The sequence below is a fragment of the Pituophis catenifer genome, unplaced genomic scaffold (assembly GCF_029215685.1).
Source record: "Pituophis catenifer annectens isolate HBS135680 unplaced genomic scaffold, rPitCat1.0.hap2 SCAF_9, whole genome shotgun sequence".
NCBI lineage: Eukaryota > Metazoa > Chordata > Lepidosauria > Squamata > Colubridae > Pituophis > Pituophis catenifer.
This window is the reverse complement of record NW_027256889.1, coordinates 31393928-31412680: the sequence shown is the minus strand read 5'-3', so window position 1 is coordinate 31412680 and position 18753 is coordinate 31393928. Positions and strand designations below refer to the sequence as shown.

The 18753-nt window shown below is 44.4% G+C and overlaps 1 protein-coding gene across 2 annotated transcripts in view; it reads left to right on the top strand.

The window, feature by feature from the left end:
* GRIK3 (glutamate ionotropic receptor kainate type subunit 3) overlaps nucleotides 1-12013 on the top strand; it is a 377710-nt gene extending 365697 nt beyond the window's left edge. For both annotated transcript variants that reach the window (XM_070950070.1, XM_070950072.1), the window contains exons 14-16: nucleotides 8578-8800; nucleotides 9524-9774; nucleotides 11819-12013. In XM_070950070.1, the coding sequence (XP_070806171.1) occupies nucleotides 8578-8800; nucleotides 9524-9774; nucleotides 11819-12013 (669 nt within the window). The remainder of the gene's footprint in view (nucleotides 1-8577; nucleotides 8801-9523; nucleotides 9775-11818) is intronic.
* The last annotated feature ends 6740 nt before the right edge of the window (nucleotides 12014-18753 follow it).

Sequence of the window (18753 nt, the reverse complement as noted above, 5' to 3'; positions counted from 1 at the left end):
CCACTGCAGTGGTGGGTTGCCCCCGGTTCAGACCGGTTCGCAAGAACTGGTAGTAAAACCGGTGGGAGGCCCTGCCCACCGCCATCAATGTCATCATCGGCGATCTGTTCATGCGCAGAAGCAAGGCGCGTGGCCGAGTGAAGTGCGCACACGTGCACGATCCCATTGCGAACTGGTAGTAAAGGTAAGTAGAACCCACCCCTGGCCCACTGCCTCCCCTTTCAGCCTCCCTCCCCTTTCCAAAGGCCCTGTCAATGTAAGCAGAGAGCAATTTGCCCATGGCAGCAGGCAGGGGAGCCCAACAATAGGCAAGGGTCCCAAGTCAGTCAGGGAAGAGGGTGCCTGTGGTTGAGAAGCTCACCAGAGCTGGGCATCCTTGTTCTTGCTGAAAGGAGAAGATTGGAGGCTGCCATTTGAGGAGGCATCATGGTGGGATTTCAGTTGCTAATCAAATCTGCAGGTCCTTGTCTGCAAAATACATTTGGGCCTGGGTATTCTGCCCCAGCTACGGACCCCAAAGAACACAGCACACACAGTCCATTCAAACCTTAGTTTTAGTAAACCAGTTTTTTACAATGACGGCTGTTAATTAACTGCATTAACAGCCGCCAAGAATTCAAAGAATAATACTGAAAGCTTACTGTGGATGGCAGAATGCCCAGAAGCAATTTCAGGAAGCTGATAAGATAAGCAAGGCAAGACATGAAGGTAATTGAACAGAGTTGTTCCCTGCAAATTGCTTCAGTTGGCGTTCCTCCTTAAATAGGCTAAGGGAGTGGCCAATTAGCCCCAAGCCTTATTCTCGAGGAGATCTCCTCCTGAGGAGCCACCCCTGCCTTTTGGCAGCTCTGCGCGCCCGTGCATCGAGAAGAGGCTCCTCCTCTTCATCGTCTTCACTTAAGGGAGCTTCTGGAGGTTCTGAAGGCCCTGGCTGAATCCCCGCCCCTGGCACGACATTTTCTCCAGCCTCCTCATTGTCCGACTCGAGTGCCAGCTGCACAGGCTGCTGGCGCAGCACCACACCAGCTTCCTCGCTGTCGGAATCAGCTACTAGCTGCACCGGCCGCTGACGGGCCACAACACTGGGATAAAACAGCCGCTTCCATGCAGCTGGGGCCCCAGAGACAGCAGGGGCTCTGGAACTTGGTATCAAGGGATTTGGTGGCTGTGAATGCCAAAGAGAGTCCTGGCACAGGCCAGGAGCATTTCCAAACTCCTGATCTGTGATCTCCAATAATGACTCCTCGAGAGGGAACGGAGCAGGAGCGTCATAATGAGAGTTGCCTGATTTGATGGTATCTAGTTTTCCTGACCAGGATTGACGAGCTAGGAACCATTTTGTACAGTGACTTCCCTACTTTGCAATATGTGAATGTTGCTAATGTTGATCTCAATTAAGTGTGTAGTTGGGCCTGAGCATTGCGCAAGGGCTTGACAAAATGAAACAGGAGAGCAGCAGAAGTCTCAGTCAAGAAATGTAAGCAAGGCCTGTCAGGCCCCCAAAACAGTGGTGGGTTGCTCCCAGTTCGGACCGGTTCGCTGGACCAGTAGTAAAACCGGTGGGAAGCTCCACCCACTGACCCAGATGTCATCATAGGTGATCTGCGCATGCGCAGAAGCTTCTGCGATCCCATTGCGAACCGGTAGTAAAGGTAAGTAGAACCCACCCCTGCCCCAAAAGCCCTTGCTGAAAAGGGCAGGGACTCCCTGATGGGGGGAATTCCCTGCTCAGAGAACTGTGGGATGCCGTGCTAGCCGCCCTCTGTCCGATTCTCCACCTGCAATCACTTGGATGCTGGCAGGATGGAATGACTGCTCAAGCCAGGAACCCTGCAGACTTGATCCGGAAACAAGCTCTGGACTGCTAGAACAGGAGGAGCATGGCTGGAGGGACAGGAGAGTCCCATGGATGCTTCTGCAATTACAGCTAGTCCTCGATTTACAACAGACCATTTGAAGTTACAGTGGCACTGTAAAAAGTAACTTATGACCGTCTTTCACACTTATGACCATTGCAGCATCCCCATGGTCATGTGATCCAAATTCAAATGCTTGGCAAGTGTTCATATTTATGACGGCTGCAGTGTCCTGGTGTCACATCATCACTTTTGTGATCTTCTGACAAGCAAAGTCAATGGGGAAGTCAAATTCTCTTAACAACCATGTTACTAACTTAACAATTGTAGTGATTCCTTTAAAAGTGTGGCAAGAAAGGTTGTAGGATGGGACAAAACTTACTTAACAACTGTTTTGCTTAGCAAGATAAATTTTGGGCTCAATTGTGCTCATAAGTCAAGGACTACCTGTGCCCCTGTGCTGAGTGGTTGCTCTGATGCAGCCAAAATAAAAGCTTCTGGGATGGCCTTAGTTTCTTATGTGATTGCGCCTGGACCCTCTCTCCACTTCCAAGGGAGCCCCACTGCCCAGCCCAGGTTACCTGGGCCTTCTGCCAGCCAAGCTGCCCTTGGCCTCCCTTTCTGGGCAAGAACAAAGCAACTGATGGTGGAGGCACAGAGTCAGGGGAGGGAGTCAAGAGCAGCTTTGAGTTGTAAATAAAGGTAAAGATAAAGGTTTCCCCTATCCAGTCAATTCTGACTCATCAGAGGCTTTTAAAAGCATTTTTTTTACAACCTCTTCAGCCGAAGAGGTTGTAGAAAAAATGTTTTTAAAAGAAAAAAAAGCCTCTACCGATCAGGCAACACAGCTGGGATCGTCAGAGACTTTTCAAAGCATTTTTTTAACCACCTCTTCTGCCAAGAGGTTGCAGAAAAAAATGCTTTGAAAAGCCTCTGACGATCCCAGCTGAGCCGTGCGATTGTCAGAGGCTTTTTTTTTTTTTACTTTTAAAAGCATTTTTTCATTGGAAGAGGTTGTAGAAAAAATGCTTTTAAAAGTAAAAAAACAAAAAAAGCCTCTGATGATCGTGGGGCTCAGCTGGGCATGGTGGGGGGGGGGGGGGGCAGGGATTTTTGCTACCGGTTCTCCGAACCACCCGCTGCCATCGCTACCGGATCGGGTGATCCGGTCCAAACCTGGAGCATTTCACCCCTGCTGGGTGCTATATGAGCCAATCGTGTGCAGCAGCCACCAAGAAACCAATGCAGTCCTAGGCTGCATTAATAAAGGGATAGAATCAAGATCACATAAAGTACCACTTTATAAGGCCTTGGTAAGACAACACTTGGAATTCTGTATCCAGTTTTGGTCACCACGATGTAAAAAAGATATTGAGACTCTGGAAAGGGTGCAAAGAAGAGCAATTAAGACAGTTAGGAGGCTGGAGGCTAAAACATAAGAAGAAGGATTGCAGGAATTGGATACCTCTAGCCTAGTGAAAAGGAGGACCCTGGGTAACAGGATAGCAGTCTTCCAGTATTTGAGGGGCTGCTACAAAGAGGAGGGGGGTCAACCTATTTTCCAAAGCACCAGAAGGCAGGACAAGAAATAATGGAGGGAAACTAATCAAGGAGAGAAGCAACCTAGAACTAAGGAGAAATTTTCTGACAATTAACCAGTCTATGGAGATTCTCATAACCAGTGGAACGGGTTGCCTCCAGAAGTTATGGGTGCTCCATCACTGGAATTTTTTAAGAAGAGATTGGACAATCATTTATCTGGAATGGGGCAGGGTCTCCTGCTTGTGCAGGGGTTGGACTGGAAAACCTTCAAGGCCCCTTCTGTTATTCTGTTAAATTGTGTATGTGGAAACAACCCAGAATCTTGTGCTTACCACAGAGGTACATGACAAGCTGCACAAAGGGTTTTCCTTTGCCAAAAGGAAAATGGATCCCAAATCAGCAGCTTAAATGGCTGCAACTGCAAGACGCTATCAATTTGAGCAAAAGAACTAATTTAAAGTGCTTTTCATTTGCTTGAGGGTGGAGAAGCATTAGAGCACCCGGTCATGTTGTAACAAATGTGGGGGTGTCTCGATAAATCCTTTGTTTGGCTATTTTCAAAATGCTGTGTGGCAGTTCAATCAATATATGCCAGATACCCGATTAACTTCAAAAGCTGATATTGTTAACCACCTATTGTATTGATGTCAGCTTCTAATTGCTACCATAGTAATATACATAACCTCTTCAGATGCAAGGTAAGGCTGGAGCAAGTGTACATACACGTCTGTGCTAATTGTATATTGCCTTCCCTTAGATTCTGGTAATTTTTCTGGCAATGAGTGAAAATATAGTGCTTTTATGACACATGTGGTTCTCCATGTACACACACACACACACACACACACACACACACACACACACACACCAATACACAAAAAGGCTAGCTTGGCATGGAAAGTACAAACTTATTTTTGTAGGTGCTCTCAAAATTTGTTGGAAATCAAAGGCAATGGGCTAGCGACAGATACCAAGGGTCTGTGTAATTGTGGTAGGGGGCAAATCAAACAAACAAATAAGAACTTAAGTTGAAAATGATAGTATTGAAGCCATGTTTTCTATGAGATACAATTTGCTTCTCCTTCTGAACTTGGCAGTGAGAAGATCAGAGGAGCTACTTTGTTTTCTGCTAAACTTAGCTGGTTGCTCCATCAGCTTGGTTTTTTGGAGCATCTGCAAGTTCAGAATGAGACTAAGAAGCAGAAAAAGGTGTGGGCCTCAAAATAAACCTCCTGAGAAAAGGTTGATGGGCCTTAGTACACCTTAAATTGCCTCAGAGATACTGTAAATCAGAGATAGCATTTTGGAATATTGGAAAGGCTGATCCATGAATGATGAATCAAACTGGTTCCCTGTTATAATGCAATGGGGTCCAAGACGGCCAGGCGGGGTGAGCTCCTGGAAGTGGTGTTGGCGTCCTCCAAGGAGATAGACTCTTTCTTAAGCTAATGTTAGCAGAGACTAGATAGGTAGACTGGGTTACTGCCTCTGCATGGGGATGGGCTAGATTACTTTTGATGTCTCTTCCAACCCAGCCACTGAGTCATGATTTAAACTATTGTCTAGGGCAGGAGTCTCCAAACTTGGCAACTTTAAGACTTGTGGACTTCAACTCCCTGAATTCTTCAGACAGCATGGCTGGTCTAGGATTATATATAAACACAGCCAAATACTTCTTTATTTGCTTTTGTTTTAGAAACATCTGAAATGGATAGCTTTATTTATTTATTTGATTTATTTATTTAATTTTTTAAAATGTTATTTCCTGTTATTATTTTATTTCATATTTCTAAACCTCCTTTCAGGCCATGTACAATATAACCAATAAGCAAAACAATGTAGAAAAATTAGCATTAAAATTAAACATTAAATTAGGATTAAAAATTTTAAAATTATAGAATAATGACAATTAAACATCAAAAGAAGAAAAAAAGTCCTAATATGGCTATTTAACATCCAATAGTCTGAGGGGTGGGGGGGTTGCTCTCAAGGAACTACCCAGCCACACAATTGGGTTTTCCTCTGCGGCCCACCACCACCACAAAGCCAAGGCCAAGTTCTGACCCCTTTGTGGAAAGTCAATTGGGGGCTTTCCTCCCTTCTGGGGGTTGGATGTTCAATAAAGCAGGGGCAGCGACTGAGAAAGCTGCCTTCCTAGATTGTGCCAGTCAAAATCATTTGACTGATGGGGTCTACAACATACCTTCCCTGCCTGATCAAGTGAGACAGGCTGATGAGATTGGGTGAAGCTGGATCTGTAGATAACCTGGTCCTATGCCTTGTAGAGCTTTATAGGTGATGGCCAACACCTTGAATTGGACCCAGAAGCAAACTGATACCCAGTGCACTTCACTGAGCAATTGGGAGATGACCAGGGCATGAGTGACTGAGTGTAGAGACTCCCTGTCCAGGGAAGGATGCAATTGGTGTGCAACACAGAATTAGGCAAAGGGCCTCCTGGCCATGGCTGCCACCTGCTTTTTGAGCAGGAACTGTGAGTCAGGGACCCCCAAGTTATGCATCAAGTCTGCCTGGGATAGTTCAGCCAGGGGTGAAATGCTCCCAGTTCGGACCGGATCGTCTGATCCGGTAGCGATGGAGGCGGGTGGTTCGGAGAACCGGTAGCAAAAATCCCTGCCCACCCTTCACCCCCCCCCCCCCATGCCCAACTGAGCTGCACAATCATCAGAGGCTTTTTTTTAACTTTTTTTTTATTAAAATTTTATAAATTTTATTAAAACACAAATTAGACATTTACACAACATACAACATATAAATAAATAGCTTATCCTTTTAAAGCATTGTTTCATAGTGGTTTTCCATCTGATACTTTATATTTCTTCCCCTTCTTCTTAATCTAATACTTTTTTTCCCCTCCTCCTATTCTTCTTTTCTTTTTTTCCCCCTCCTTGTCTTTCCTCCATAGAAATCTATATATTTTGATTATATCTTTACTTTTTTACATTTCTATATTCATATTATATACCTATAAAAATTATTTATATACATATTTACATTTTTATTCTTTTATTCTTGTATTTATGTTTCTTTATTGATGGTGTTAAGCCAATTATACCATTTGTTCCATATTCTGTAGTAGTCTGTCTCTTCTTTTTCTTTGATTTCTTTTGTTAATCTGTCCATTTCAGCACATTCTAAGATTTTATCTATTAGTTCTTCTTCAGTTGGGATTTTTTCCTGTTTCCAGTTTTTTGCATATGTTATTAGTGCTGCAGTTAACATATGTATCATTAAATATTTTATTTCTTTGGGTATGACTTTGTAAAGATTCCTAACAGGAATATTTCTGGATTCTTTTCTATTTGCAGTATTTGTTCCATCCATTTCTTAATATTAGACCAAAATTTTTTTGCTGCCGGGCATGTCCACCCTAGATGGTAAAAGATTCCTTGAGATTTCTTACCTTTCCAACATATTGCACTGTTTTTCAGGTGTATTTTTGCCAAACTTGTTGGTGACATATGCCATCTGTAAAACATCTTCAGCTGGTTTTCCTTGTATGCCTTAACGCTAGTGTTAATTTTGCGTTCACTTGCCATAATTTTTCCCACTTCTCCAAATCTATTGTATATTTAAAATTTTGCGCCCATTTGATCATCGTATCCTTCACTGTTTCCTCCTCATTTTATATCGTAATAAAAATTTATAAATTTTGCTAATTAGTTTCTCTTCTGATTCTAATATAATTTTATCTAATTTTTGTTTCTCTCTATAGATTTCATATGCTTTTATATGTTCCTTGTGTTTAGATTGGATTTGTGTATAAGTCCACCAGTCGATTTCTCTGTTTAGGTCTGTTTCCAACTGTTGTTTTGATTTCAATTTTCCTTGTTGTTCAATTAAGTCTTTGTATCTAATTACTTTTTAAAGTTCTGTTAAATTTGGATGCCTTACTGCTTCTAGTGGTGAAAGCCAGATCGGTATTTTCGTGTAATGCTGTTTTTTGATTTTTAGCCAAATTTGTAATAGTGCATTCCTTATTGTGTGTCTTTTGAAGTAGGTATGTGTTTTGTATCTCTCATCCCATAGGAAAGAATGCCAGAATGATGATCGTGCGGCTCAGCTGGGATCGTCAAAAGCTTTTAAAAGAAAAAAAGCCTCTGCCGATCAGGCAACTCAGCTGGGATTGTCAGAGCCTTTTGAAGGCATTTTTTTACAACCTCTTTGCCGAAGAGGTTGTAGAAAAAAACGGTTTTAAAAGTAAAAAAAAAAAATTGGCCACACCCACCCAGTCACATCCCCCCCACCAAGCCATGCCCCCAGAGCCGGTAGTAACAAATTTTAGATTTCACCACTGAGTTCAGCCCCATCCAAGACCAAGGATGATAACCACCTGGGATCTCTCCTAGTTGAGAGATGTATTATCTATCCTGTTTTACTTTTTAAAAAGAAACATTCTTATGCCTGTGCCACTTTCTAATCTTAATGATCCTCTTTCTTTACATCAGTGACAATCATCCAGTGGAACAGCTTGTCTCCAGAAGTTGTGGGTGCCCCATCAGGTTTTTAAGAAGAGATTGGAGAGCCATTTGTCTGGACTGATATGGAGGTCACTTGTTTGAGAGGGTGTGTTGCACTAGAAGCCCCCAAGGTCCCTTCCAACTCTTCTACTCTGTAGTTCTGTTCTTCTCCTCCAGCACTTGCAAACTTGGAAAGAGTCATGGTAGCTACCTGCTAGTCAGAGCTTGTCTGCCTTAGTTACAGGTTGCCAGTCTAACCAAGGAACCGGCCATCAGGTTATGTGTTACTTGCCTGCCATGAACAGTCCTGCCAAAAGCTCTTTGAATTTTGGATGAGTTTTCTGTGATTCCACCTGCTCAAACTCTTCTCATTCATGATTTTCATGGAACTCCATCCATCACCAGAAACAGTAGAGGCATCAAAGAGCCATGTGCATTATGGAGGAGCTGGAGTAATTTAGCTCATGCAGAATTCTTCTGTGTAATGTAAAGGAAGAGTGTTTTTGCTTGACCCCCTTTTGACTGCTGGCCCATTTTGAGCCCAAATCTCCTGCTGTATGACAATTGAAATGAAGGCAAGGGCTGTGCAGAAGCTGGCCCGCAATGGCTTTTGAGTGAAGTCTACTTTATCCCTCTTGCCTTGGCTTAAAAAAACCTCCCTTCTTGTTCTTTTGTTTTCCATTGATCTGCCCTTTCAGAAGTCCAAGATCTCTACTTTTGAAAAAATGTGGGCCTTCATGAGCAGCAAACCCTCAGCTCTTGTGAAGAACAACGAAGAAGGGATCCAGCGTGCCCTGACTTCTGATTATGCTCTGCTGATGGAATCCACCACCATTGAGTACATCACCCAACGAAACTGCAACCTAACCCAGATTGGGGGACTGATCGATTCCAAGGGCTATGGGATTGGCACTCCCATGGGTGAGAGCAGCAGGGTCCAGAGAGAACAAGAGGCTAAAGGGTGGGAAAGAGGGGGGCAGCATTTGATAAAAGCATGCAGGAATTTGGGCTCTGTAGACTATGGTTTAAACCAAACGGGCTGCTATCAAGGCACAATTGCAAAGCTTGTCTTGGATCAGTCTAGGGTTAGAGATAATCCCTGATCATCCCACATGTCTACTCTAGCAATCAAACAACCAATAGAAGAGAATATTTGCGGCTCAGGGTTGAACTGTGGAATCCTTGGTGTTCTCTTTGTTGTTTGCTAGTTGATGTTTTTTTGGCCAACTACATTACCTCAGTGCACTAATGATGTTACCTAGTTAGGTAAAGAAAACTCTGCAAGAAAGCAACCATACTCAGAGAATACTAGGGAATCCACTATCAAAGAAATCTGGACAGCTTCCTGCACGTGCTTTAGAATCACTTCTGAAACTGCCTTTCTCGAGCTGACTTATCCTGCACCAAGAATGTGCAGTGATTCCTTTGAGGCAGTGAAAATTATCAGTGCAAGCAGATAGGAAACTTATGGCTGTATCAATTATGTCTGACATTCTAGTCAATAGGAATGTCTGCAAAAAGTGTGTTGCTTTTCCAGGTTTGCGGGAATCCACAGATCTGACTGAAAATTCTTCTGTAGGTTTTGCGCAGAGCAATCTTCCTTTTAGCTTTATCACCTGGGTATCCTGCCTTGTCCACTTATAGGTTCGCCATACCGAGACAAGATCACCATCGCGATCCTCCAGCTTCAGGAAGAAGCAAAGCTGCACGCCATGAAGGAGAAGTGGTGGCGAAGCAATGGCTGCCCAGAAGAGGAGAGCAAGGAAGCCAGTGCCCTCGGCATTCAAAACATCGGTGGGCTCTTCATTGTCCTGGCTGCTGGTCTCATCCTCTCGGTCTTCGTAGCCACCGTGGAGTTCATCTACAAGCTGCGCAAGACAGCCGAGCGGGAGCAGGTACTGGCCTCCTTCTTCCTCTTCCTTTTTTCTTGGACCATCCCAAAGGGAAGAGGCGCCCCAACATCATGGTTTTGCTAGCTCAGAGCCAACCCACAGGTGAATTCCATAGTGTGTGTCTGACTCTTCTCCCCCCCCCCTTTTTTTTACACTGATCTAGAGAAGATTGTCCTGAGAAGGAGGGGAAGCAGCTTCTCAGGCACCTAGCTTGAAATCCCTCCTTCCCTTTAGCCCCGGGGAAGCAGTGATGAGGTCTCTATGGAGATTCTCAATCATCCAGGTCAAGATTGTCCCAAAGGTGCTTTTCTTCAAAAGGCAGCTGAACTTTCTTGTTTGCTTTTTTTTCCTTTGAAAATGTTTCGCTTCTCATCCAAGAAGCTTCTTTGGTTCTAACTGACTGGTGGGGAATGGAAGGATTTATATTCCTTGCAGTCATCCAGTCATAGCACTTGGAGAGTCATTGAGGCCACTTGGGGGATTCTCTGTATCAGAGGTGAAATGCTCCCGGTTCGGACCAGATCGCTCGATCCGGTAGCGGGTGGTTCGGAGAACCGATAGCAAAAATCCCTCCCCCCCACCCCATACCAGCTGAGCTGCACAATCATCAGAAGCTTTTTTTTTAAACTTTTAAGAGCATTTTTTCTACAACCTCTTTGGCCGAAAAAATGCTTTTAAAAGTAAAAAAAAAAACCTCTGATGATTGTGCGGCTCAGCTGGGATCCTCAAAGGCTTTTAAAACCATTTTTTCTACAACCTCTTCAGCAAAGAGGTTGTAGAAAAAATGCTTTAAAAGCCTCTGACAATCCAAGCTGAGTTGCCTGATCGGCAGAGGCATTTAAAAGAAAAAAAGCCTCTGCCAATCAGGCAACACAGCTGGGATCATCAGAGCCTTTTGAAAGCATTCTTTTACAACCTCTTTGCTGAAGAGGTTGTAGAAAAAATGGTTTTAAAAGTAAAAAAAAAAAAAAATTGGCCACACACCCCCAGTCACATTACCCTCACACACCAAGCCGGTAGTAACAAATTTTAGATTTCACCACTGGTCTGTATCCTCAGAGTCACCTGAATCAGAGTGAAAACGGGTGTGGAACCTTCTTGGCACTGCCGAAAGGACTGTGTTGTAGACAGGAGATAGGTCGCTCTCTGCAGGGAGCTGGGAAGTTGAAAGAAATGCTGTCTGGGGATGTGGAGAATGACTTCCTCTGTCACCTGATGAACTGGTGGTTCTCTCCAGGGGTTGGGGGAGCAAACACTGTCCCAGGGGCAATACTAGGTACAGTACTCTGAACTAACAGGCTCCAGATGGGCAAAAGTCTGCTTTACTTCTAAACACCCCAACACAAAACAACACATTTGGCTTGCTGGCCTTATTGGAAAACACTCCCCCCCCCTCCCAAAAGCACACAACTTCAGGGTGGAACAAAGTGTCAATGTGTTGGGGTTTATATAGCAAACAAATTGGTAATCAATTAGAAGAGCCAGAGTCTTAAAATCATAGAAATAGGTGCTGAAAGGCACCACAAGCATTATCTCGTCCAGCCCTCTGTCATCTGCAGGAAAACAACTTAATCCATCTGGCTGTTCAGACCCTTAACAAGAGTTGGAGAGAGACTGCTCCACTCTGGTATAGAGGAGACCATCAGAAAGTTCTTCCTTATATTTAAACGAAGTCTAGGGAGTGCAACTTATCCCTTTCATTTCTGATTCTGGATGCTCTGGGAATGGAAGAGAATTTCTGACCATCTTCCTTAGGCCATCCTCGACATATCCGAACACAGGCATTCAGTCTCCCCTCCATCTTTGCCAGACAGTCCCCATATCCCCTTAGTTACCCTCACCTGACTCTCCTAACTCATCATCAGCCACATCCACATCAATCCCCCCCTGCTGCTGCATGGAGAAGAGGAGGGGCTTCCTCTGTATGGCTCCCCTGCAGCACCATGGTGCCCTGTAGGTGGGCCTTTTGGGGTGCTGGGCTTGCTTACCTTTGAACGAGCCGAGCCCTGACTCTAATATCCTCTTCCTCTGGCCTCTCTGCTTCCAGCGGTCCTTCTGCAGCGCCATGGCTGAGGAGATTCGGCTGTCCGTCACCTGCCAGCAGCGCACAAAGCACAAAGCCCAGCCTCCCCTCATGGTGAAGACCGATGCCGTCATCAACATGCACACGTTCAACAACCGGCGGCTTCCCAGCAAAGACAACCTGGCCTGTAACACGGGGTTGACCCCTGCCTTCCCCTAGCCAGCAGAGGGGTGAGGACTGGGGCGCTGAGGAAAAGGCTCCCTGAGAAGCAGCCCACTGAGCAGGAGACCTGTGGAAGGATGGACCCCCAGCAGGTGGCCCCATTTCTGCAGCCAGGGGCCTTTTTCTTCCCTTGCAGGCCTCGCAACAGCTAGCCCCCCATTCCTCACCTGGACACCTCCAAGAGTCTCGATGTTTACATATCAAGAAAATGTAAAAGACAAAGCAGACACCTCCCTCCATCTGAGATCTCGGATCCCACTCTTTGGATTAAGTATGGCAATAAGCAAAAGGGCCTTGGGTCAGGAGGTACATGGAGCCCCACATGGACCAATGGAGCAGGGGGGGGGATGAGGGCAATGGAGGGGTCCTGGCCAGAGCAACCACCCTTGCTGGGAGGAGCAGAAGTGTTTTGTTTTTTTTTTACTCCCTGCTGGGCTGAACAATGGTTCCTCAGGAAGAACCGCCTTGGCATGGCATGTAGGGTGATGGTGATGCTACGGGAGCCCTCCCTTCTTCAGATGGCAGATGTGGGGCTCCCTCACCTGTCACGAGATACAACAAGAAGGCGACAGAGCACACCATGGCAGATCAACATGGTCCTGCCACCCTGCAAAGAGAGGAATTCTCTTTGCCAGGCTCTGCTCAATCCAGTCACCAGATTCAGCTGGACAGAGTTCCCAGGAAAGAAACACACCAACGTCTGCAAATAGGAAGCAATGACAATGTGGCTTTGTGGGGGGTGAACAGGGGACAAAGTTGGGCATTTGAGAGCTGTATGACCTAGTGACATTCCATACATGTGGACGGACATTCCCCCATGCTGGCAGCAGTGGCAAAGCCTGTGGCCGAAATGAGTGCATGGATGCTTCTGGTTAGCCACTCTGCGTACAAAAGTGCCATGGTGCCCAAGGATACATTTCCAAGTAAGGTCCCAGGTAATTTCCCAATATCTGAGGGGCTGTCACAGAGAAGAGGGGGTCAGCCTATTCTCCAAAGCACCTGAGGGCAGGACAAGAGGCAACGGATGGGAATTTATCAAGGTGATCCAACCTAGACTTGGAGTTGCCAGAAGGGTTCTCCTTGTTGTCCCTAGCTCTTCCCAAAGGATGAAATTATTCCAAAGCTTGGCCTTGACCAGGCACCACAGAGAGCACATGGTTTGCATTTTTCTTCCAACCAGAGTTTTTCTCTCCCGATGACCAAAGACCATCGCCACCTGCCATTTGGAAGGAGCCAGAGGTGGGGCTGCTCTTCCCCACCCTCCTCTTTCTAGAATTGCCAGGTGTAGATTCTGTGCCATCCCCTGGCCTGGGAAGTTACTGGTAGATAAAAGGCTGATGGTGTAGTGGCAGCCAGAGCCAGATGACACATTTTTATCCAACATCAGCGTTTAGCATCAGCATCTTTGGCTAAGCTTGCCACATTTCTGGAACGGGTACTTTTCCAAGTTGAAAGCAGTTCAAGAAAAACATGCCCGGGAACACGTAGCTTCCCTCCATCATTCTGAATCCTCGCATCAGTGGATGGCCAGAGTGGCAAGAGGGAGAAGGCTGTTTCAAGGCTGTCCTCTAAAGTGCCTTTTGAGAGCTGTCCCCTTGGCCTCTTCCACAGCCATCCGGCTGCTTCAACAAGGTCACCCAAGAGATCTGGGCACAACAGGTTCAGCTGGCCCATTAGCAGCAGAAGCAGAGCTTGGCCTGGAGACTCATCAAGAGTTGTGTGGAATCCTTGATACTCTCAGAGCCTGTTTGTTTGCTTGCAGACACTTTATTGCCCTAGTAGGTAGCATCATCAGTGCCACTGAGTGTGGGTTGGCTCCCTGTTGATGTACGACAGCTTGCTGAGTAACACCAACAGTCCTTTATCCTTTTTCCTGCTCCTCCAGCAAAGGCCTAGCATGCAGGCTGCAACCAGAGAGACATTGTAACCCAGGGGTTCAAGTGTGGGGCTGAGCTGGGTCCAGCTTCTTTGGGAAACAACAGGCTAGAAGAGAGTTCGAACATAACTGCAGCCCAGGGAAGGATTTCAGTACACCCTTCCCATCTCATTTCAGCTCCAAGCAGCTGCTTTGTGATGAGAAGCTGGTGGAGAAAATATTCTCAGCCACTTCCTGTCTTGGGTTACTTATATCAGCAGGTATGGCAGGAGATAGTAAAAGGGAGCCAAGAGTTTGGAAATATTTCTCAAGGTGTTCAGTCACATCCTGAAAGAGAAGATATTTGATTAGGAGAACATTAAATGTTTAGCTCATTTTAAACAGGGCCCCTTGGGACCTTGAAAAAAGAAAATGGAATGGGGGATTCTCCGTCCTATAAGGAGGGTCTTAAGGCAGAAGAGGAGGGATGCTCCTTAGCTTAATCCACTCTCCCCGCAGAGTCCTTTTTGTACAGCATTGAATGTGATGATAAGTAAAGCCAGTTTTGTATATCCATTTCATTTACTCATTTTTAATTACCAATTCGTTTCTCCCGCTCCAAGAAACACTAATGGTTTAGTACATCAGAAACAAGCTGTTTTGAAAGAATCCTTTCAAAAGTCAGGAGTTCCTCTTAATCTGATCTCTGAATTGTAGGTGAAATGGACTCCTTTTCTTTTCAGTTTTAAGCATGGCAGCAAGCTCTTTTTTCCTTTCTGTTGTCTTTCATCCTTCCCAACCAGTCTGCTTATGCAAGTCTTTTCATTTTGTGTGTAACGATAAAGAGGAGGCTTCCAAAGCCTGAACTTGGAGGAAAGGCCATCAGAAGAGGTCACCTGCCCAGTGAGGGAGACCAGGCATCTGAATCAACAACCAGTTCTCTTTTTTTCAGCTTTCTGGGAAGAACTAAAAGTAAACGTGAGGTATATCTGAAGACCATGTTTCTTACACAAAGTGGTGCTGGCTGAATGTGCACAGAGAGCCGTGGAAATGGTTGAGGTGGCTGTTCCTTCATTAGAGCAACTGAGCTTTTCCACAGCCGAGACCCAGGCCAGGGCAGTGCCCTGGAAGCCTAAGATAGCCCAGCTGCTTCCCTGGCAGCCAGCAAATGCTGACCCACCAGACCAGATGTACAAGGCCCTCTGTCACCTTCAACATCTTGGCTAGAGGAAGACCAAACAGCTTTGGCTTTGGACATTGAGCTGTTGGTCTACCACAAAAGTTGCTGTGCAAGGCCAGTTGCAAAAGTCCACATGCTCCAAACTCACAACCACGCAACTCATTCTTTATCCTTAGCAGGGCTTCTTTGGCTCTCGAACAATATCTCTGCACAAAAAGAGTCTATTTGCAGTGATTTTGGGGATGGCAACTGAACTGCCCTTCCATCCTCTCTCTCTCTGGACTGATTTCCTAACAACAGCCACAGAACTGGTCTCTGTGACATTCAGGGGAAAAATTCCTTTGTGGACATGCAGAAATTTCTATAAATTTAGTTTTTTGTAAACATTTTGTAAGAATTTTGGTTTCATAGTAACTGTGTTACTTGCAGATCATTCTAGGCAGATGTAAATAGAATTTCAAAAAAGAACTAAAGTTTTAAAACAAACAAAAATGATTATTTTCCTTTTTAAGACACTGTGATATATCAAGTGCACAGTTTTGCTGTATGCGGTAACATTGTTAAAATTTTAAATAAAACATTTCTACAAAAGAAACATCCAAACATTTTGCATCTTTTAATTTTAAAAAAAGCTTAAAAGAAGCCACAATGTCTGCAAGAGAAACAGTTGAACTGCTTTATATGTCCAAAAAATTCCACCGATGAATGAAAAATCACCAACAGGAACTTAGATGAGATGGGAGAAGAAATAAAAGAGGAATAGAAGCAGAATCAGGAAGTTGGAAAACATTTTCTTTGCAATCAAGAGATTTAAACACCATTAAAGAAACCAAATTTTCATTTTAATAAACTGTGGAAAGGGCCAGATTCTTCCTCTTTCCAAGGAGCCTGTTATTTGCAAGGGACTAAGACCTGTACAAGGAGAGGCAGTTTGGTGTAATGGTTAAGGCATCAAGCAGGGAGTGACAAGACCATGAGTTCCTGTCCCTAAGCCAGGCACTCTCTCCCAGCCCTAGGAGGCAGATAATAGCAAACCATTTGCCAAGAAAATTGTCCAGGCCATCAACAGGAATGAAGACTAACTTTGAAGTTCCAAAACAACCACAACCACATGGAATACGCACATACAATTGATATAACAATCCCTTTTATAATAAATATGTAAATAAATAAATCCAATTTCCACCTCCCTAAGAAGCTATCTGAATATTAAAAAAATCTAACACCAAGCTTTACTTGGTCTCTCCAAGCATGCTAACAGACTAATTCTGACATTAGCATAATTGCATATGGACTATGAAGTTGTGAACTAAGTTGTGAACTTTATCCAAAATCCCCCCCAAAACACCTTTATCCCTTCCCTCCAAATCCTTTAAAAGTTCCAATTCTTTGAGTTTAATTTTTGTAGGAATCAACTTCAGTTCTGAACTTAAACTCTGGATTATTTTTTGGAAGCCTTGTATCCTGAAAACCATTCTAAAAATATTGTAAACTGGACTCATCTACCAGAAATGAGGCCCCTTCCAAATTGGCTCTTATTTTGAGATTCTCCAATCCTGTGATGGGTGAACCTGTGAGAGGCTGAACCTAAAGATGGGCTGTTTCTGAGGATGAGTGGAAACCTTGAGCTGCGGCAAGAACCAGTAGCCACACCTTGAAGATGGCCTCTGGTTTGCAACAGAATAAAGAATGACTTCTCTGCATGAGACGACTGTCCACTGGTATTTAGGGAGCGGGAACAAGGTTTCTCTGTTGTTTTAAGTGCAAGGTTATTCTTTGGAGGCAATTCATACATTCAACTACAAGCGGTCAAAGGATAGCTTTCATTTCAGTTGTTCCATAATTTACATAGTCCAATTGTGATAAGCCTCTAAGCATCCTTGAGTTGAGGTGAGGTGAGGTGAGGTGAGGTTGGGTTCCCCAACTTCTCTACAACTTTCAATAGACACAAGTTTTTACACAAGAGAAACATGCCTGCCTCCTTACCAGTTCAAAACACTAGGCAATGTTCTTTCTCATCTTCCATTCGATCTACCTAAATATAATTAAAATTTCTCACTAGTGATCCCAACTCCAAAAGCCACAGCTGGAGTAATTGTAGTTTGGAAAGGAGAGCACAAAAGAGATCTCAATGTGAATCGTGGCTGGAGAGTGGGGATGATAAATTGTCATATGACCAGCATTCATTTCCACTTTAGAGTTGTCAGAAAAAAAACACTCAACCATTCAGTTCTGAACTTCTCTTCTCAAAGGATTGCTGTTCATTAAGAAATAAAGTGATCAACTTGAAAAATTATCATTTGGAAATCACATTAAGGTCCACTTTCTCAGAAAACAGAGATAATTGGCAAACCGACTTTATGGCAGAATCTTGATGACCCCACAGGGCCCAGCCCCATGTCCACTTAACCTGGTGTATCTCACAAACTCGTGGGATTTGTGAACTGATCTTCCGGGCACTCCTCTAAAATGTAATTCCTGCTTTGGGAGAGAAAGGAAAGCTAAAACCTCTTCCTCATCAACTACTGTGTAACTTCTCCTTCGGATGTGCAATATTTAAAACTCTCATGGCCAAAGGGTCCTTTCTGCATCTCAGGTTCTTCGTTACACAGACTCTTCCCTTGACTGGAGCTCCCTATGTGAGGTATGTCACAAATAAGGCAATGTCGTGTTTATTTAAAACAAAAAAGATAAACTTCTTAACAATGACTAATTACTGACTTGAGTTGGTTAGTCACACAGACATCCAGAAATTTAGACTGCGTTTGGCATTTTTAATCCACTTAATCAAGTCTTTCCCAAGGACCTGGGATAAGCAGATGACATTGTTTGATAGTCTTAAAGATACCATCAGAGGATGTAGTCTGTTCCGCATTAAGCTGCCTTTTGCAATTGATTAATGGGGATTTTGTCAATGCTGATGGGGTTCAAGTGGTGCTCCAGATGTTTTGGAATTGCACCCAAGGCACCTATTATTATGGTACTATTTTTTGCCCAGTTGTTTTACATCTATCTGTAAGGCTTTGTATTTCATTATCATCTCCATTTCCTTCTCTTTTATTCTGCTGTCTCCAGGTACTACCACATCCACTATACAAATTTTTTTGTCTTTCTTATCAACAATTGTTAAGGTGTTGTGTGTCAGGTCCTTGTCTGTTCGAATTCTAAAGTCCCAGAGCACTTTAGCTGCTTCATTTTCTATGACTTTTCTCTATTTTATGGTCTCACTATTTCTTGCTTGCAGGCAAATGTTCAGGGGTGATATTTGCTTACCTTCACTACCTGTTCGCAAATGTGAGTGCGCACCTGCTCTTAGTCATTACTAGCCCAGTTTGGTCTCTTTGGTATCCAGTAACAGTTCATGGTATAGTAGCTGCAGTGCATCTTTGCTGCTCTTCGGATATTGTACCAATGTCCTTTTTCCCCCCCTCTCTGGTGTCCTTGCAACATTCCATGCCCATCTATTTTCCTTGGTAAATAAGAGTCTGTCATCATTGGGCAGATGAAAGGCATGAGGATCATAGAATCACAGGGTTCTGACCCAGCTCCCCAAACACGACAAACCTTCTGAAGTGAACTTAGAGATTCCTTTATGAGGAGCCCCAGCAGCCCCAGCAAAAAGTTTCTCTCTCACCACAGGCTAACAAGTCCGTCCGGCCGGAAGATGAATAGTTCTCTGTCACATCTATTCATCTCTGCCCC